The sequence below is a fragment of the Pseudogymnoascus destructans genome (genome assembly GCF_001641265.1).
Source record: "Pseudogymnoascus destructans isolate 20631-21 unplaced genomic scaffold scaffold_29, whole genome shotgun sequence".
Classification (NCBI taxonomy): domain Eukaryota; kingdom Fungi; phylum Ascomycota; class Leotiomycetes; order Thelebolales; family Thelebolaceae; genus Pseudogymnoascus; species Pseudogymnoascus destructans.
In genome coordinates, this window is record NW_020167548.1 from 76,243 (window position 1) to 95,889 (window position 19,647).

Consider the following 19,647-nt stretch of genomic DNA (forward strand, 5'->3'; position numbering starts at 1 on the left):
TGACTCAAAGTATACAACGACATATTTCATTATAAAGAATACATGCCTCCCACCGCCGTTGAAGCTAACAAGCCCCCGATATCTCACCCTCAATATCTCACCCTCAATATCTCTCCCCTTTTCACTCATCCCTTACATCTCTCCCACAGTCTCCCCCAACACCACTCCCCTATATCTGCCCCCCAAACCCCCTCCCCCTCCCCACCAACTCCTCCCAAATAGCATTAACCTTCCCCCCTTGCTGCCTAAGACTATGCATCAACCCCCCCTGCTGCCTCAACACCTCCTCCAACCTCCTCCAACCTCCTCCAACCTCCTCCAACCTCCTCCAACCTCCTCCAACATCCTCCAACCTCCTCCAACCTCCTCCAACCTCCTCCAACCTCCTCCTCGCCTCCCCCGCCTCCTCCGCCGCCCTCGCTTGGGCACCCCCTGCCCCACCCCTGCTGCCTCAACACCTCCTCCAACCTCCTCCTCGTCTCCGCCGCCTCCTCCGCCGCCCTCGCTTGGGCAACTCCTGCCCCACCCCCACCGCCCCCGACTCCAGCGCCGCCGTTGTTGAAATAGGAGTTCGCCTCTATGTTATCGGCTGTGCGTTGCAGCTTGGCGAGTTGGGAGGAGAGGGTTTTGAAGGTTATGGCGTCGGGTGGGGGAGCGGTGCGGGGGGAGCCGGGAAGGGGAGGGGGGTCGAGGGATTCGTCGTACTCTGTGTGGTGTTGTTAGTTTGGGTGAAGGGGAGGGAGGGTAGGGGTGCTTACGCTGTCCGCACATGGTGAGGGGTGGGTAGCTGTCTGGGTCGATCATTTTGAGGTTGTTGCAGCTTGAGATTTCGCAGTTATCTGGGGTTTGTTAGTAGAGATCTTGACTGTGCAGACGGGGGCTACATACGCGCTCGGCAGTACCCATATGTTTGATTGCGGGCACTGAGATGGCAATTCAGTATTCATCTGAGAGGCTTCAGTTCTTATTCCTATTGTGGTTTTGCATGGCATTGCTTGGAACGTACGGATGGGACAGTAGCGGGTAAGCACGACGTTGTCCCTTTCTAAATAGAATGTTCGCGGGTTACGGCACATGTCGAGTTCACAGATATCTTGAAGTGTCAGTTGGGGTCTGGGTAGCTGACGGGAGACAGGAGGCTTACGATCACTGCAGTAGAAGTGGTCGCCAATACAGCGTTTGCTGCAGTCGCCGATGTGGCAGGTGTCTATGTACGTTAGAGTCGATACCATGACTGGCAATAGGGAGACTTACGCAGGCTGCAAAACTCGGAGCTTCGTTTCTTGTCTCTTGTGCATTGAGAGCTCGTGCATGCCGTGTCTGTGAGGGTGGTTAGGGTTCCGTTGCCGCTCAGGGAGGGTTCAGAAGATGGAAGGCATACGACATGAGCAGAACGGCTGGTATTCCCCGTCCTTTCGTATTCGGTTGCTTGGGCAACTACTGTGCGCGCATTTCATGTCTGTTCATGCGTGAGACTTAATTTTATCTTTGCAGCTCCGTCTACGATAACATTGCAGCCTTCCTTGGAGCACGTGTCTGGTTGCCGTTAGTGTCAGTGTGCTGAAGTAGAATCTCGTACGTACGTGCGGTGCAGTGCTGTTGCCGCGATGGGTGACTTCGTGTGCAGGTTTCTCTCACGCATTTGTCTGTAGAATGTGAGACTACTGGTTGTAGATGATGTCGATTGGAGCTTACGCTTCGGGCAGTATATAAAATGCCTTCCCTTCAGGACGTTGTATTTTCTGGAAGCATAGCATCCGTCCGCGTCGCATTGATCTGGAGATTGGTTATTAATCATGCTCTCACTCTAGGCTCTCAAATGTGTTTATTTACGATGCGCGCAGCAGTCCCACCATCCCCCATTTGGAGATCCTACTCGTTGTTCAGAGCAACCAGTAATAGTGCATTGGTAGTCTAGGCCGGGTGAGTATTTATGAAGTTGGGGCGGTTAGGAGCCATGGATTGCAAAGAACAGCTTGGGTGGCTTCTCCAATCAATAGAACATGGTGCCTGAGGAGTCGTGGCACTCATGGACTACACATCTTGTCACTCCGCTTTTTATCACTTTGTTGAAGCATGGAGCTTCGCCTTGGAAGCCGATACAAGTATCTTGGAGCAAAATGAACGTTAGCGTGGCACTGGGGAGTAAATATGTACATGCATATCTGGAGGTTTAATTTACAAAGGCGACGTACGAATATCACAGAAATCCGAGGCCGTGGCATCGGCACGGTCCCCATGTTCTTCGAGGTGACCACCGTCCGACAGCCTTCTCCATAGGCACATCGCTGTATGGTAGCACTCTTCCTCCGATGCTGCTTCCCGCCGGCCATGAAGTCGGTGAGGAATTCGTCCTTGGGATTCAAATCTGGCGCTGAGCTGCGGAAGGAACCCATTGAGCGTAGTTGCAGGGCATAAACACGTTGTCCGTGTCATGAGCGTCATACGCTCGTCTCTTGAGACTTTTTAAACATGTGGAACTGTGGCTGAGAGCTGAGCGGAAGGCTAGGCTACAGTTCGGCTGCCAGGCGGGGCTCCTCGCAGGGCGTTATTGATTGGGTGCGCTTGCATGTGTGAGTGCTTAGGATTGGGAGTATGCAGGCGCAGCGATTGGCTGGGGGGTGGAAAACTCGGTGAGGAAATGGGGGCAAAGGTGCATGCGTGTAGCCTCTCTGCCCGTGGTATGATTAGTCTGAGAAGCTGCATCAAGAGTGCGACGAGTAACTTACCAGCACTGAGAGGGACGGGGCGCATGTTGTGAATGTCATCCTTGCAAGGCGGCTGAGTAACTGTGCAGCGCTGCATATATAGAATAGCACGGCATGAGCACGAGCACATGGGCTGAGGAAGGCCTACATTTGGATAATATGAAGCTGGAGATGATGAGCTGGAGATGAGGATGGAGAGGAGAGTTGGAGTGCGACATAAAGTGACATGATCCTTTACCACAGCCAGTCCAACACGCCACCCCCAATCCAGCTTAGCGCCTTCTCACCTCCTTCATTGCCACCGAAATCGGGCCAAAATGGCAGAAAATACGTGAGAAACTGGCAAAACTTGGCTTACGCCGGAACCATACGGTGAATCGGAAATTCAATTCCAATTAATGGATTTAAATTCCATGTATTTATTTCCATTTTTGACTCATATTAAATACCGCATCGCACCCTTCTGGCCCTCTTCCCCATATTCCGAACCATCTCCAGATCCTCGTCCTATCTCGAGATCTCTCCCATTCTTCCAAACTATGGCTCCCAGCGCTGTCCATTTCACGGGCGATGTCCCCTCCAAGCTCGCCACCGCCGCCGCCAATGCGAATGCGGCTTCACAAAAAAAAGCAAATATCGCCAGCCACACCCCCTCGCAGCGCTACCTAAGCACACGCGGCGGGGAATACAGCGTACGCCACCAATTGACGTCTCTTTGATAAATTGATTAACACAGTCGCTGATGACAATATCTCTCTCTCCAGCTCTCCTTTGAAGATGTCGTCCTCAAAGGCCTCGCCTCCGACGGTGGCCTCTTCATTCCCGGGGAGATCCCCTCTTTACCCGCCGACTGGGAGTCCGCCTGGAGCGACCTCTCCTTCGCCGACCTCGCCCACGCCATCCTCTCGCTCTACATCTCGCCCTCTGAGATCCCCTCCGCCGACCTGAAGGAGATCATCGATCGCAGTTACTCCACCTTCCGCGCACCAGAGACCACCCCCCTCGTCCCGCTCGACGAGGAGAAGAACCTGTACCTGCTGGAATTATTCCACGGCCCGACGTGGGCGTTTAAGGATGTTGCGCTGCAATTACTCGGTAACCTCTTTGAGTATTTCCTCGTGAGGCGCAATGAGGGCAAGACCGGAAAGGACAGGCATCATCTCACCGTCGTCGGTGCGACAAGTGGCGACACCGGATCCGCCGCCATCTACGGTCTGCGCGGCAAGAAGGATGTCTCAGTCTTCATCCTGCACCCCAAGGGGCGCGTCAGCCCAGTCCAGGAGGCCCAGATGACCACCGTCCTCGATGCCAACATCCACAACCTCGCCGTCGAGGGCACCTTTGACGATTGTCAAGTATGTCTCACCCACCGCTACCCCTCCCCACCCCACCTCACCCCACTAACCCAACCCCCAGGACACTGTCAAAGCCCTCTTCGCCGACCCCATCACCAACGCCAGCCAAAAGCTTGGCGCCGTCAACTCCATCAACTGGGCGCGCATCCTCGCCCAAACAACCTATTACTTCGCCTCCTACTTCGCCCTCCAAAAGCGCATCCCCGCCTCCGCAAAGCCGCGCTTTGTCGTGCCCACCGGCAACTTCGGCGACATCCTGGCTGGCTACTTCGCCAAGCGCATGGGTCTCCCCGTTGACAAGCTCGTGTGCGCGACTAACGAGAACGACATCCTCGACCGCTTCTGGCGCACTGGAACCTACGAGAAGAAACCTTCTCACTCCCCCTCCGCGGCTGAGGGACTCGCTGTCGATGGCGCAAAGGCGCATACCGATGGTGTCCGCGAGACCCTGAGCCCGGCGATGGATATCCTCGTCTCCTCCAACTTCGAGCGTCTCCTCTGGTTCCTCGCGTACGAGTACGCCAGCGGTGCCGGCATGGACGATGAATGGACGAAGCAGCAAGCCGGTCAGGAAGTCGCGGCATGGCACACACAGCTCAAGTCTCAGGGCGGCTTCTCCGTCAACGCCGACATCCTCAAGTTCGCCCAGCGCGACTTCGACAGCGAGCGCGTGACTGACGCCCAGACCACCGCCACCATCGCGGATTTCTTCGACAGCGCCAAATACGTCCTCGACCCCCACTCCGCCGTCGGCATCGCCGCGTCGCTGCGCAGCATGTCCCGTGCAGAAGGCGTACCGCACATCTCCCTCGCCACCGCGCATCCGGCCAAGTTCGCGGGAGCAGTAGAGGTCGCTCTCAAGGAGCGGGATTTCGATTTCTCCAGTGTGCTGCCGGAGGAGTTTGTCGGGCTCGCGGAGAAGGAGAGGAGAGTTACGGATGTACCTGCTGGTGCGGGGTGGGAGGGTGTGAGGGAGATTGTAGTGAAGCAGGTTGAGGAGGAGTTGAGGGGGGAGAGGGCGTAGAATGATGTGGGAAAGAGGGGGGTATAAAGAGAGAGAGAGAGATAGAGGTTACATATATATGCTTGCTAGAGCGGAGGAGGGGATACAGAGAGTCTGCGGGACTATAAACTACACACACACAAACACATACCGAGATTTGGGGGTATCTAAAGTAGCTGCTCGGTCTACGTCAGATAATGGCGCAATTTTGAATTTTTGGGTAGAATATTTGCTTGCATAGGTCTTATCATCCATGTGGCTCTTCACTTTGCACTGGAGACAGGAATGGCGAGGAGAGTAATGCCTGAATCATATTGGGTGGCCTATTTGGTATATACAGAATGCAAGGTCATAGAATCCTCGCAAATACTATGTTTTTCAGGCGCAACATCATACATATAACTGCTAATCAAACATCAATCAACCACACTCAACACCCCCATAAGCCGCATATTGGAAAAATATTTTTATTTCTCTGCTACTCTTACACAATGAATGCTGACCTCTTCAATCCGGCAATTATAATCCCCCCATACACCCCCTTATTATCATGCCGAAAAGCACAAGGTAACTTCCTCCTCCACCATACCACTGTTCAGAATAAACCCCCTCACCCATTCACTACCATACCATATATATATTCTTCCTCCCCAATGACTCCAGTACACCACAAGTAAAAGCAAATATTAAGCGTGAAAAGAAAATACCGAAACCCAACCCTCAAGAGTCTCCTTCGTACCACAAGTAATGTATGCTATGCCAGTAAATCCTGAACAGAACGCCCTTGATAAAAGAGAAACATCCACCGTAGGAATGCTATTCAAAGCCACGTCACAATTCCCCAATTAGAATTGCAGCGAAGGCGTATTCATACTGGTGGAATGTCGTATTAGTTGTGAACCGCAATGACCGATACAAACACCCCTCGAAGAAAATCCGGAAGACAAGAACCTTGGATATGTATGTATGGAAACATATAACTTCCCTCCCCAACAACTCGAAAGGCAACTGGTGACCCAGAATCCGGAAATTTTGATAAGGCAGCTCCATAGTTACATTAGAATTACCAGCTCGAGTTGGCAACAGACCCAACTCCATTAGCCGCAGTTTTCCAATCTTGCTCGGCGTTGCCCTGGCGTTCCTCGTTTTGACGGTTAACTTTGGCTAGAAATTCGGCGGCAGTATACCCCCCCACTGACGCGGACCCTGCCCTTGATGGCGGCCGATTTTCATGTCGAACCGAAAGACCAGAAGCAGACCGTACAACCTTGGCGGTTGGGGCGTCAAATGTGAACGATGAGCGTTGCCTTGGTCCTGGAGCCAGTGAGAGAATTGCAGTCCCGCCATAGTTCGGAAGGCATCCTACAGCATGCGTTGATGACAACCCAGAAAGTGGTGAAGACACGGCTGGGCTATTCTTAAGCATCCCGAGTAGAAACGCCGACGTGGTTGCGCTATAGGGCTTGTTAAATTTCGCCACAACTTTCGAGCCATGCTGCGGGGGAGAGCACACGCTCTTAGAAGCACCCCATGAGTCTACAGATACCACATCATCATTGTCGTCGTGCAGGGCAACATTCTTGTCTGGCGAAGTTCTACCACCCACGACTGCCTCTGTTCGAAGAACTAGAGCTTGTGATTCTTCGCCTAACCCCTGTTCCTTGGACGTGGCACTACTATCCTTTGACTTCCGAATGATCGTTGATGCCTCACTGTGGCGACCTTGGCCGACCGGAAGAGCAGGTCCCTTCTGTGGGGATGGCGGATAAAAGTCTTGGCCGTCAAATTTCGGTAGGCCCTTGAGGAATTCCTTGCTGGCATTGCCCCAGTACAAGTGTCGAGCACGAACTTCTTCAGGAGTGAGAGGTCTCGTATACATGAGTTCGTGAGATCGAGCCTCTTTCCACGGTACTCCAGGCGGAGGAAATCCCATCAAATACGGCATCGGGGTATGATGGGAAGCCGAGCCCAAACCACGAGTATCTGCAAGCACTGGCGTAGACCCATTGTCCTGGGGTTGTCCTGGTAGCATCAAATGGCGACCTTTGTAGTTCTGGGTTTCGAGAGCTTCCGGATTTTCAACCAATGTAGTGTTTGACGACGACATGGGATGGTTGTCCGCACCCTTTGGCCCAGCCCATGCATTGCCCGTGCCTTTCAGGCGGCTTTCTATATCTTGGCCATGTTCTGCTGGGGTACTAGTGGTTTCGCCCAGTATGATGCTGTTAGTTTCGCCCACCTCGCACGGTGCAGTATGTGGCTGCACAACAGGTTGCTGAACAACAGAAGCAGGCTGCGAACCCTGCTGAGACCTAGGCTTGAAAGGGGCTGCCTTTGCCGCAGAGAGGCTCAAGCGCGTTCGGCTCGGCTGAGCGGATTTGGCGACCGAAGCTTTGTAAGCTGGCACAGGAGCGGGATTATGAAAGGGCTCGGATCGATTTATCACCCTCGATGACGCGGGTTGGTGAAGCGGCCCTTGATCATATACTCCATCGAAACTTCTCGGGTGGTAAACTGGTGTAGCGACCCAACTTGGGATGGGTGGTGCCAGAGGCCGAGGATGAGCTCCTGGAAAAGAGTGATTGAAATCCTCTGAAGGCAGTAGGGCCAAACTTGCTTCAAGAGTTTGGATCTGGCTCTCAACATAGAACCGCTGCTTCTTGACATGGATTTCATCGATTTGGTGCTTATTGTGATCCAACTGATGATCGAACTTCTTGATCTCATCTTGGAGCGACTTTATCTTTTGCTTCACGTACCCTGGCTGATTATATGGAGGGTGATCAAGACCGGGTAGAGGCGGCATAGCCACCAGCCTGTTATTGCTACCACTTCGGTCTCCCACCTTCGAATGAGGAATAATAGGCGGTATGCCTCCAAAACCAATTTGTGGAAGGTTCTGCACGATTGGTGGCGTCGTGAGCGGGTTATTATAGGGAATTGGTTGTGCCTGGCCCAGAGAAGGCTCTGTGGGATTGAACAAGCCGTGGTGAAGCGGCATTTGAGGGTATTGGGAAGGCTGTAGATTCTGCAGAGGAATCGTATTCCCAAGCATATTGAATGGGATCACAGGAACGCCGTGGGGGATTTGAAAGTCCGATGGGAGAGGGTAAACCATCTGCCCATTAACCATGAAAGGCTTTGTCATATCGAATTGGCCTGGCGGAGACAGCTTGATCGGGTGAGGGCCAGCCGAGTTGTTTTGGTCCGAGACATTCGGAAGAGTTGGGACAGGAGCTAGAACCTGCGGCTCAGTAATTGTCGACGGCTGTACGGTGCCGGGGTTTAATAGTTTCTCTAAAGAGTGAGAGGGTGGAGCAGTAGCAATGTTCGCATTTGTGGTTGGGTTATTGATAGGCAATTGGTTTGGGTCGGAGGGTCTCAAAGCTGCACCTTCTTGCCAGTTTGCATCTCCGATTCCTGGAGCCTTCTTGTCTTGCTTCGCCTCGAAGAATAATTTGTCACGGTTCCAGACGAATACCGGCTGTGGGGGGGCACGAATATTTGGAACAATTCGGCCGCCAGCTGTCACTCGAACGTGTGTTGGCGAAACAACGGCACGGTAGAATTTCTGGAAGTTTTCGGCCTTCTGCGCATGGTATCCGGGTGGTGCGGAGAGAGGCTGGCTCGATCTATCAGAGTCATCACGACGCTTGAACTGCCATTGGGTTTCTTTGAGAGAGTGGCGGATTGGATGTCCACGGTACACAATCTCTTCCTCGTCGGACTCCAAAGAGATCTTGTGTCTGTGAAGACGACTGTTTCCAGAGCCACCAACATCGTCTCTGTTCTTGAAGTTTGGGACACGTCGCAAAACCCTTGTAGGGCACGACTTGAGGCCAGGATCAGACATTATTTGTGATGGCAATCGTAGCAAATCTGGGGGAGGGTATGTGTTAGTGACTTTCTGGATGGCCAGTAGGGTCATGGACAGTCGTGAACACGTACCAGCACTGGCATTATTCATCCTTGTAACGTCGCAAATGATTACAGGTAATTGGTCTCGCAAGAAGAGCAAATTTTCCCTCGAGTAGCGCAGCTCTTTTAAAATCTGGCCGCTTGAGCGACTGGATTCAGTGGCTGACATTGATAGGGGTTCGATCTTGAGCATCCAGCAGGTTTGAATGAAAGGGGTATCAACAAGTTTAAATTTTGGGGGAAGGGGGTTTGGTGGCGAAGGGATGAAATTAAGGAAGAAGAGGAAGCAAGGAGATGCGATGTAGAGTTTGTTGTTGTGCAGAAAGGTGCAAAGTAAGAAGGTTGTTGTGGGGGAAAGCGCGACGGAGGGTAAGAAGGGGGTTATGTACGACAACAAAGGCAGAGACAGAGGGAGCAGAGAGGCGGCAAAGAAGGTGCAACTCTCGCCAACAATTTCAATACTGCACAGCACTTCCTGCACACAAACATTTAAATAACAGATATTAAAAATGAAAAGACGCGCGCCGGAAGATATGCTATATGATCCCCGTGATAAAGATTCCATGTTTCAACCTCTAGCCGTACGGATCATGTAATATAGAGGCCAGAAAGGGGGCATAACAATCACACGATCTCACATGGTGAGACCTGATAATACTGGCCTACGTGGGAAGCATAATCTGAGAGAGAGACGGTAGACAAAAATTCACTTATCTTGAATCCCATACTCTATGAAATGAGCCCCCTCCCCAATAGCATATGCTTCTCTGTTTCCTACTGAGTACTGTTGTGCATCTGAAGCCTCAACAGACTTCTGGAAGCTCCATACGTACACGTCCATATAAGAAAGGAAATAATAAACCCCTTGCAAAGTTCATATTTGATATTGCTTCTATGTTTGACGTTGACACTACTCCTAACTCCTATGTTATGTTGTCGTCTCCATGGATTAGGTAAGCAATGATTACCTAATGTCTGATAACTTAACGTACTCCACAAGCGAGCGGCGCACACAAGTAAGTGGCGCACGCATCACGAATTCTAACGCGTATAGTATCCTTTAAATCAATATGTCTCAACCAATTGACCTGCAATTAATCCACAAAGAGGGTCGAATGACTCTTGCACTCCAAGCCTATAAAAACGGCCATTTTACGAGTGTTAGAGGTGCTGCGGTCGCGTACGATCTTCCTGAGTCCACTCTGCGAGCGCGTGTTAAAGGACGGACCGCGCGACGCGATTTACGGTCCGCAAACCTCAAACTTACAGCTACTGAGGAGTTAACACTTATCCAATGGATATTATCTATGGAGGAACGAGGCCTACCACTTAGAGCTAATTCCTTTCGACAAATGGCAAATCTACTTCTTCAAAAACGGACTGACGCAGACCAGGATCAGACTCCTACAGTTGGCCAGAACTGGGTTTATAATTTCGTACGACGACACAACTCCCTCCAATCAAAATACACCCGTAAATACGACTATCAGCGGGCAAAATGCGAAGATCCTACGATTATTCGGGACTGGTTTCAGCTTGTACGGAATACAATTGCTAAATATGGGATTCAAGAGGAGGACATCTACAACTTTGACGAGACTGGGTTTCAAATGGGAGTAGTCACGACCGCGAAGGTAATTACAGGTTCTGAGCGGGCTGGCAAGCCAGTTTGCGTACAGCCAGGGAACCGTGAATGGGTTACTGTTATTGAATCAATATCTTCAGACGGATGGAGCTTGCCAGCAATGGTTATTTTTGAGGGCAAGGTTCATATATCGACTTGGTACACAGACACTTTGCCTTTAGACTGGACAATTGCAGTTAGTGAAAACGGGTGGACAGACGATTCTCTAGGCCTTGCTTGGCTTACGGACGTCTTTCAGAAGCATACAAAGGACCGTACGAAGGGGGTTTATCGGCTTCTTATTCTCGACGGACACGGGAGCCATTCGACTCCAGAGTTTGACCTATTCTGTTCCGAGCACTCAATTATTACGCTTTGCATGCCGCCGCATTCATCACATCTCTTACAGCCATTAGACGTTAGCTGTTTTGCAGTTCTAAAACGGTCATACGGACAACAAATTGAAAGATATATGCGGGTTGGACTAAACCATATTGACAAACCGGATTTCCTTACAGCCTACCTTTCGGCCCGCAAAGAGTCTATGGCCCTTAATGTGGTCCGTAGTGGGTTTGCAGCTACAGGTCTAGTCCCGTACGACCCAGAACGAGTGCTGTCAAAGCTTAATACTCAGTTACGGACGCCAACTCCACCTCTGCTTCTTCCTGCCCTACGAGACTGTTGGGTACCCGAAACGCCTCATAATGCTAGTCAATTAGAGCTTCAGGCTACAGCAATTAAGGGGCGCATTCAACGTCGTACAGCAGGTTTATCAAGTCCTACAGATCAGGCGTTCCAGCAGCTAGTTAAAGGCTGTCAAATGGCTATGCATAATGCGGCTCTTCTAACGGAGGAAAACAAGCAATTGCGGACCGAAAATGAAAGACAAAAGAAGAAGAGAGCAGTAAGGAGGTCGTATGTAGCTAAAGGAGGTGTTTTGACAGTCCAGGAGGGTCTAGATCGACTACAAACAGCAGATATAGATATTGTAGGTAGGGTTGCAGGTCAACCTACAGAGCCACAAACTCGTGCACCACGGACGTGTAGTATGTGTAAATCACTCGCGCATACTGCCCGTACGTGTCCATTAAGGGAGGTTTCTAATTAGGGTAGTTCTATAGGGTTTAATAAATTGTATTGTTGTGAAATTAACCTCTAGAGTTATAGAATTCGTGATGCGTGCGCCACTCACTTGTGTGCGCCGCTCGCTTGTGGAGTACGTTAACACACTTAAGTTAACTTAGTTAAGTTAGTTAACTGACTTAGTTCGTATTGGGATGTCACGTGATCACGCGTCTTTTACTCGCGTCTTCATATATTCCCTGGCTGGTGACCACTACCTTCCTCCTCCAACCTATTTGCAACTCATCGCCAATTTCAAAGCGCCCGACATGTTGCCTTGGCCAATATGCTCCCTTTAGATCCTCACTAGGAATACTCGACCGGCAGAGGACTCAACTTCTCAACTACAGGACCCAATCCATTGGCAGCTTGGGGTTCGTGGCCCAGATCATCATCATCGCACACTGGCAACTTCTCTCAACCTCTGTACCATGAGGTCACAAAATAGCAACGCGCCTTCTCCACAGTCATCCGGTACTCATTTTCCGAAAGGAATGCCTCTGGCCGCTTCTCCGGTTCAGCAACCTCTCGCGGCGTCGCATCCTCGAGCTCCACGCGAGCCTCACTTTGAGCATGCCGCGATCGGTTCCGCGTCTGGTTGCAGCCCCCCCCGGTGGGCGGGCAACATGGACTGGAGTTGGGAATGGGTATTGGAACTTAACCCTAAGTAATCGTTGGTTTTTTCTAGTTTTGCGGATATGTTGCTCGGCTTGTTTACTACGTCTCTTGGTACGAAACTTGTTAAGCTGAAAAGTGGCGCAATGGAAGACCAAGGGGCCGAAACACAAGCTGGGGAGCCTAGAGTCTTCGGACACAAAAGAGATGTTTCTATGAGCCATTCTGGTAATACCCTCCGCGAGGGAGCTCGTCAGGCTCGTCTGCTGGGCGTTATACTCTGATCAAGGCCCGACTGTTTCTTTGGTGCTCAAGTCATTGGTGCGGTGGGATATACGTGTTGGTTACATATATGCAACTCTCGGTGTGGAGGTTATATTCGGGTGCTTTCGACTAGACTGATTTCGATGAGAGTCTTTGACAACTTTCTGCCTATCAATTCTGTTGACATTCCTCGACCGATGAGTCTCGGTAGAGCTCAAATACATTTCCTACATACATACTGCCTTCTACACCATCTCCTTGGCTATTCTCTCATTCTTGCCTCGATCCAACTCGTGGGAATTGTCAGAATCTGGCAGAGCGAGGTTTCGATGGCTTCCATACAGAGAGCTTCCAGCCTTGAATGACCTAGTTTCGTTCTGCCAGTTAGCAGGATTTCAGGTCTTCATACAGAGATGGTGCAGAAGGTGGTACTTGGCTTCACCAAGAAATGGCTGTATTTGTTTGGCTCCTGTATTGCCCAAAGCTCGACGTTGTTGCAATGACTTCAGGGATGGCAGATTGCGAATTCAGTTCAGGGAAGCATTCCATATGTTCCTATTGACTACTTTGTCAATCACTGTATCCACCCCATCGTACCTTGACGACCATTAATAAGCCCAAGAAACCTCTGCCAAGGCAACAGCCACAGGCGTTGTTGATGCTTGCATAAAAGTCACGATCAGCTGCATCAACCTTCTCCTCATAGCCCTGTCCATGAGATGACTGGAGGGCGCCAACACAACGTCAGTTCCTTCTTGGAATTGGCCACCGCGCGACCAGTCGCCCCCAAAGCTTCTGTTCGTGCCTTCACGGTTTTTGTTGATGTCTTTTGTCCGTTTGTGCCCGCTTGTTTATTCCAAGCGAGGAATCGAAAAACTTATCTCTGAGGGCATTGCTTACAAACAGAGAGAAGTCTGCTGGTTCTCCGCGCGATGATGATCTGGACCCGAGCTTCGAATTGACAGTGGACCGGTTGCCTGTCGGAGTTGTGCGCCTCTTCCGGGAAAACAGTATTTTGAAGGAGGCCTACGGGAGCATATTCGCCAGGATGCATGCCAGGGGTGAAATTGGTGTAGTTGCGGTGGCGAGTCCACTCCTCTTGCTCACACGACTGACCTTGCCCTCCGGTGCATCACTAGTTAAAGAACGGCCCGAAACCGCTTGTGTGGGACCCATCTCGAGTTGGAGTCAAGGCTTAGTGCCTGTCCACACTTGTGGGGAAGGGTTTAGTTTTGATGCTAGTGAGGTTTTCTTTCGAGGCCTTGGGATGCTGTGATGAGTTGGATGGACTCTTGAAAGCGGTATCTCTAACTGAGGTATCGTTCCCTTTTTTTTTTCGATAAGTCTCCCTTGCCCAATGCATACTTTCAGATCGCTAACACTCATTCATGCCAGCAAACACAACCACGCCGAGGCACTCTAGGCTCATAATACGAAGCCCATAGAGAAGTAGAAGCCTATTAACCCTAGATTATTCCATTTAATTTTATTCTAGATTTTGACAGTTGCCATTGCCCTTATGCGATGGCCGTACTTGAAAATGACAAATGGCACTGGTACGAGGGCAACCGCAATAAATGCCAAAAGAGAGTTGCCCCATCCAAGTCCCAATGCAGCATACATATCTTCGCCAGCCAGCGGCAAAAACGCCCCGCCGAGAGACCTCAGAACCATATTCGCGGCCAGAGCCGATGCCGAATAGATGTCGAATGTGTCGACAATATAGTTCAATATAGATTGCTGGGGTGATCATTAGCAGGGACTTATAACGTGCATTCTCGGTGTACTTACAAATATCATGACCAGCGCATGGCCAAATATTCCAGTGCCAATTATCGGCACAATCCAGTGTACTTGCTTCTCAGCTGCCCAGCCGTACATGAACAGTCCAATGGGCATTAAAATAGCCCCAAGGCACATAGCCGGGGCACGATGCTCAGGCTGAGGTCCCGTTGCTTGGGACAGCCGATCCAAGATTCTATCACTCATGAAGTAATAAAGCGTTGCCCCCAACAAGGAACCAATACCACAGCCCAGAAACGATAATCCCACAGCCCCTGGTGAGAAACCGTACTGGTCCCTGAAGACGATCGCGAATGTCGTGAAGAGGATGTATAGGTATCCATAGCCAACTGCGAGGTATACCGACAGTATGAGAACTATCGGATTGACCAGCATGCGCAGTGGCCGCACGAGCGAGCGGCGAAGATAGGCACTAGCCTTCATACCAGTGTGATACTGCGAGCGGAATTTGTACTTAGGATAAGCCTTCTGCATGCGCGTAGTTTTGCGTCCAAGCAGCGTCGGCGCGAACGTCTCCCGCATAACAACAAATGTCAGCAGCGTGACACAGCCAGAGAGCATAGTGAGGATCCAGAAGATCCAGCGCCAACCCAGTGACTGGACTGCGAATCCGCCGCCCACGGGCCCTACAACGGGGCCAAGGACGGGTCCCATGGAGAAGAGGGCCATGGCCTTCCCGCGGTGGTGGACGGGAATCACATCAGCGATAGTACCGCCTCCAATAGCCAACGCAGCGGCTCCTGCACATCCGGCGAGGAAGCGGAAGCCGATGAGCATGTTCAAGGACCTTGCCTCGGCGCAGGCGATGGTGCAGAGGAAGAAGAGGACGTTGGAGCAATGGTAGATGGGGAGGCGGCCGTAGAGCTCTGAGAGGGGGGAGCAGACGACGGGGCCGATGACGAAGCCGAGGATGAAGACGGAGACGACGAAGGCGGAGAGGAGGGGCGATTGGACGTCGAATTCTTTCATGAGGGTTGGGACGCTGGGGGCGAACATGGAGGAGGCTAGAGGGCTAGGGGGTGTTGTTAGATATGGATATGGATTTTTTGGGGGGTGCATGAGGGGTTGGGCCTACGTGATGAAGGTGATGAGGCTGACGTTGGCTACTGTGAGCCATCTTCGAGAAGCTGAGAAGTTGAGCGGGTTGGCCTTGTCGTCTGGGCCATCCCAGCTGACGATGTAAACACCCGTAGCCTCAAGATCAGCAGTTAGACCAGGGACGGCGAGGATGGCCTCGCGCGTGGGCGCCGGCAGTAGGTCATCCTTGCCATGGTGGCTCAGGATTCTGTTTCTACGCTCGGCGGAGGCTTCTAAGTCCTTCTCATCGAGGATGATGGATGCCTGTGTGGAAGGGACAGAGGTGGTCATGGCAGTGATTCAACCCATAGGAAGCATTAAACAACAAGGAGGAGCAGCAGCACGGACAAGCAAGGTCACTATAGAAAATAAAGAACTGAATAAAATCACCGCGGCCCAAGAATAGTCGTCGTGGGGCGGGACTGGGCGCCTTTAAGGCTGGGCTGGATGGGTCATCCATCTCGTCCTAAAAGCCAGCTAACGTTGTAGAAACCCAGACGAGCTGGGCCGGGCTCGGTTCTGACGGGGCCCCGATCACAGTAATCGCATGCCATGACTCCCCCCTCCCCGTAGTGAAAAGAGCATGGAGCGCCGCGAAGGGCGCCAATCGGTGGATTTTACTCCAATCGGCAGCTCGATTTTTCTCGCGGGCGTGGAGTACAGAGGGAGCTACCGATCCTGTGTGCCGTACTCCCGTAGCATCCTCCCTCGTGGTGGCTTGGGGTTTGAGGTCGGGGAGGAGGGGCAGGTCATCACCCACAAGGCCCATCCATATATATCCGTATGCAGCAGTATCCCCCTCCCTCTCTCCCCTCTTTTTCATTCGGGTTTTGGGGTTGGTGGTGAGAGACCGATGGTCGGACCGAGGTGAGGTAAGGGTGCGGATCTAGATCCGCTCTGGGGGGGGTGTTTAAGCCAGGGTCCCCATGGGGTTTCCATCCCAGGTGGACATTGAAAGAACCACCAAGAGTCTTCTAGAGCATCGATGGAGCGATACTGTCTAGCTATGTAGGCTGGTGAGAGTCGAGATATATATAATATGATATACTCAAGATTGAATGGAGTGCCGAGGCCGTAAGAGAATCGCATGTCAGTCGTTCGTTATCTGATGATCTGATGGACAGTTAGTGAGGAACTGCGGTGAAAGAACCCTACCTGCTTGCAGAGGAACTCAGGCCATGCCCCTTATATTGCTTTCCAATCATCTTCCGAATAGCGGCAAGGCAACTTGGTAGACAATTCCTATATTACCAATCACCGGAGTAGGAGTAGGGCTTGATACTGTAGATGACTGGTGAAGAGCAGACCACTGGTGACTTTTCTGTTGGCAAGAAATATATCCAGAGCCCAAATGGAATAAACTCGTCATTCCTTTCTCGTACAGAGGTGACATTAGAGTAAACCCACTGCGTACGAGTCAGTTTATAAAACATGCGTACCATCATCATAACTCCTCCATCGCAATGTCTCGCTCACGGTGGAATATAATTCAGAAAGATTCCCAGTCCTCACCCCTCTATAACCTCAACTTATCGTTCTCATCACAATCAACTGCGTCGATAGTTTAAGGGTAGAATGTGAGCTTCCCAGTCTCTAGAAATAGCTGGGGTCTGCGGTAACGTGGACTTCAAACCCTGTTTGCTCACGGTCCGGGTTCGAGTCCCGGTCGACGCACGAAATTATTTTTTTGTTGTTTTTTGGCAGTGTGTATGTACTTTTGCTTAATTGATTGAAGTATGTATGTATGATATTATGAAGCGCCTTGAAAAGATGCCGAGGTTTAAATAATTACTTGGATATTACGAGATGGAACTGCATCGATTGGGAGAAAAGGGCGTATCACTGCGTGAGAGCAAGCTGTACAGAGAAGCTGTCAAAGAAATGAGAGATAGTAGAAGCGCTGCATGAAATAGAACTACAGTAGAACTCCATGCGTACAGGTATACCAAGACAAAACTTTTCTATCTGCTAGTCTAATTATGCAATGAAAGTCACAAACAAGGAAAGGGTATCTTCCACCCCACATCCAGTGCTCCAGATCCTCTATCCCTGAACATGCCGTCTATTGATTGCCGTTGACAAAACAAAAGAAACCACACCCATCGAACAGGTCATTGCATTGCCTCGCTCCCTTCAGCTCCTTCCACCACGTCCACCACCTCTGCCACCACCTCCACGTCCCCGTCCAGCACCGCCACCGCGGCCCTGGCCACCACCACCACTTCCTGGTGCCTGTCCACCACCATTGGCATTCGCATGGCCACCGCCAACCTGGCCCTGACCACCAGCACCTCTGCTGCGTCCCTCACCACCACCCCTTCCACCACCTCCTCTCGGCGGCTTCTCAAAGTTCGCAACGATATTCACGCCTCTCACGCCCTTAAGTCCCATCTTGCCCACCGTGCTCTTCGGAATCCCCGGCACCTCACCAGCAACCAGCGCATCGAATGCAAACTGGTTCCCCTCCGCCACGAGCCTCTCGAGGTCCCATCCGAGCTGTCTGACGTAGTTCTTGTAGTATCCCAACCAGGCCTGGTAGACCTTACCCTTGTTATCAAACGCCGCTGCTGGTTTTGCGATTTCGGCAGCGGGGGAAAGATCAGGCGCCGAGGTCTCGAATGTAATCTCCTTGAGCGTGTACTTGGGGAAGAATGACTCAGCCTCCGTGACGATGAAGACGGCGCGGCCCTCGCGGCCGGCACGCGCGGTTCGGCCGAGACGGTGGATATAGGATTCCTTGTCGGCGGGGATGCCAGCCTGAAAGACGTTGGAGACGTTGGGGAAGTCCATGCCGCGGGCGACGACGTCGGTGGCGACCAGGATGGAGGATGAGGATTTGCGGAAAGCCTCGGTGACGTTGGTGCGCTTGGATTGGGAGAGACGGGAGTGAAGGACGGAGACCTCGGGGAGGTCCTTTAGGGAGGAGAGGATGGCGGCGTACCAGTCGGCGAGCGAGCCGGTGGGGGCGAAGATGATGACTTTGAAGTTCTCCTTCCCGGCAATAGCCATTTCGGAGCGTAGGGACGAGATGAGTGCGGGTGCGACGGCGGAGAATGTGGGCACGGTGACCAGGAGTTGCGGAACACGCTCATGGGTGTTGACTTCGCCCTTGGGGATCGTGGATGTGAATTTGTACTCATTGTTGAGGACAAGATGGGCAAATTTCTGCACATGCGGTGCGATGGTTGCGGAGAAGAGCATGCCCTGGCGCTGGGACATCTCCTTGTCTGGGAGGCACTTGATGATATCCTTCAGCGCGTTCATGAAACCCATGTCGAGGAGGCGATCAGCCTCGTCAAGAACGAGAGTATCAAGATTCCTGAAAGAGTCGCGGATTCTCTGGTTGCTCAGGTGGTCGTATAATCGTCCAGGGGTGGCAATCAGAATATCGCATTTGCCGAGGATTTGCTTCTCTTCTCTGTCCTTGTTTGTACCGCCGATGGCAAATTGAACCTTGAATTGTGGGAGACGCTGGAGTAAAGCCGATGCCTCCTTTGCAATCTGCATAGCCAGTTCCCTCGTCGGGGAGATGACAAGCAGCGAAATGCCACCTTGTTGTCTGCCCTTGTTGAGCATGGTTTGAATAGCGGGCAGGAGGAAAGCAATCGTCTTTCCCGTACCAGTCTTGGCTTGCGCAAGGACATCAGTTCGCTTCTGGAGGAGGTCATGTAATGTCGCTGCCTGCACCGGCATCATGTGGTCGAACTTGAGGTCTTCGGTGATAGTTTGGAGCAGGATAGGGTCGAGGAGGTTCTCTTTGCCTAGATCCGCGAATCTCGGCGTGTCAAGCGGAACAGGCTCGGCCAAAGGAGGAGTAGACACTCTCGGAATTGGTGATTGTTCTTGAGATCCTGGAGCAGCATTGTTGCGCCTTGGTCCAGTTGTGGTCATATCTCTCTTCGCTGCGTTATATGGCCCGCGCCTTTGGGAAGGTCGATCTCTGGATTCTTTCATCATTGCGGTGGTTGAAGTCTTTATGAGGAGTGGTAGTCGAAGTCGCGAGTTGGATGCGATAAGTTTGTTTACACTTGTTAACATAATGAGAGATAGTGGCGGCGGGAGGACGACTATTTAGCCTCTCAGCTAACGGAACGAAAACTTTTTGGGATGTAGTATGTTTCTGCCGCATGCGCTAGACTAAAAATGATACCGCCTTTG

The 19,647-nt window shown here is 51.7% G+C and overlaps 6 protein-coding genes and 1 non-coding gene across 7 annotated transcripts; 2 read left to right on the forward strand and 5 right to left on the reverse strand.

Moving 5' to 3' along the window:
* Window positions 1-251: 251 nt before the first annotated feature.
* VC83_08618 (uncharacterized protein) lies at window positions 252-1,457 on the reverse strand (the record flags this gene model as incomplete). The annotated part of the gene is made up of 6 exons (XM_024472166.1): window positions 252-706; window positions 759-839; window positions 1,007-1,093; window positions 1,145-1,207; window positions 1,255-1,320; window positions 1,382-1,457. The coding sequence occupies 6 exons, from the start codon at window positions 1,455-1,457 to the stop codon at window positions 252-254; spliced, it is 828 nt and encodes a 275-aa protein (XP_024320179.1).
* A 1,790-nt stretch (window positions 1,458-3,247) lies between these two features.
* THR4 (threonine synthase) lies at window positions 3,248-5,087 on the forward strand (the record flags this gene model as incomplete). The annotated part of the gene is made up of 3 exons (XM_024472167.1): window positions 3,248-3,400; window positions 3,473-4,063; window positions 4,125-5,087. The coding sequence occupies 3 exons, from the start codon at window positions 3,248-3,250 to the stop codon at window positions 5,085-5,087; spliced, it is 1,707 nt and encodes a 568-aa protein (XP_024320180.1).
* Window positions 5,088-5,538: 451 nt separating this feature from the next.
* Window positions 5,539-9,839, reverse strand: VC83_08620 (uncharacterized protein). The gene is made up of 3 exons (XM_024472168.1): window positions 9,015-9,839; window positions 6,018-8,945; window positions 5,539-5,939 (listed from the first exon to the last, which is right to left on the reverse strand). Exons 1-2 carry the CDS (start codon window positions 9,547-9,549, stop codon window positions 6,130-6,132), a joined length of 3,351 nt encoding a protein of 1,116 aa, XP_024320124.1. The 5' UTR covers window positions 9,550-9,839; the 3' UTR covers window positions 5,539-5,939; window positions 6,018-6,129.
* A 4,261-nt stretch (window positions 9,840-14,100) lies between these two features.
* Window positions 14,101-15,780, reverse strand: VC83_08621 (uncharacterized protein; the record flags this gene model as incomplete). Its single annotated transcript, XM_024472169.1, has 3 exons — window positions 14,101-14,349; window positions 14,401-15,424; window positions 15,488-15,780. 3 exons carry the CDS (start codon window positions 15,778-15,780, stop codon window positions 14,101-14,103), a joined length of 1,566 nt encoding a protein of 521 aa, XP_024320123.1.
* Window positions 15,781-15,955: 175 nt separating this feature from the next.
* Window positions 15,956-16,312, reverse strand: VC83_08622 (uncharacterized protein; the record flags this gene model as incomplete). The annotated part of the gene is made up of 1 exon (XM_024472170.1): window positions 15,956-16,312. One exon carries the CDS (start codon window positions 16,310-16,312, stop codon window positions 15,956-15,958), a length of 357 nt encoding a protein of 118 aa, XP_024320125.1.
* A 729-nt stretch (window positions 16,313-17,041) lies between these two features.
* On the forward strand, window positions 17,042-17,163 carry VC83_08623 (the record flags this gene model as incomplete). The annotated part of the gene is made up of 1 exon: window positions 17,042-17,163. It is a non-coding gene; the product is annotated as a tRNA-Gly (tRNA).
* Window positions 17,164-17,376: 213 nt separating this feature from the next.
* On the reverse strand, window positions 17,377-19,557 carry VC83_08624 (uncharacterized protein). Its single transcript, XM_024472171.1, has one exon. The coding sequence runs from the start codon at window positions 19,525-19,527 to the stop codon at window positions 17,623-17,625; it is 1,905 nt and encodes a 634-aa protein (XP_024320122.1). The 5' UTR covers window positions 19,528-19,557; the 3' UTR covers window positions 17,377-17,622.
* Between the last annotated feature and the right edge of the window lie 90 nt (window positions 19,558-19,647).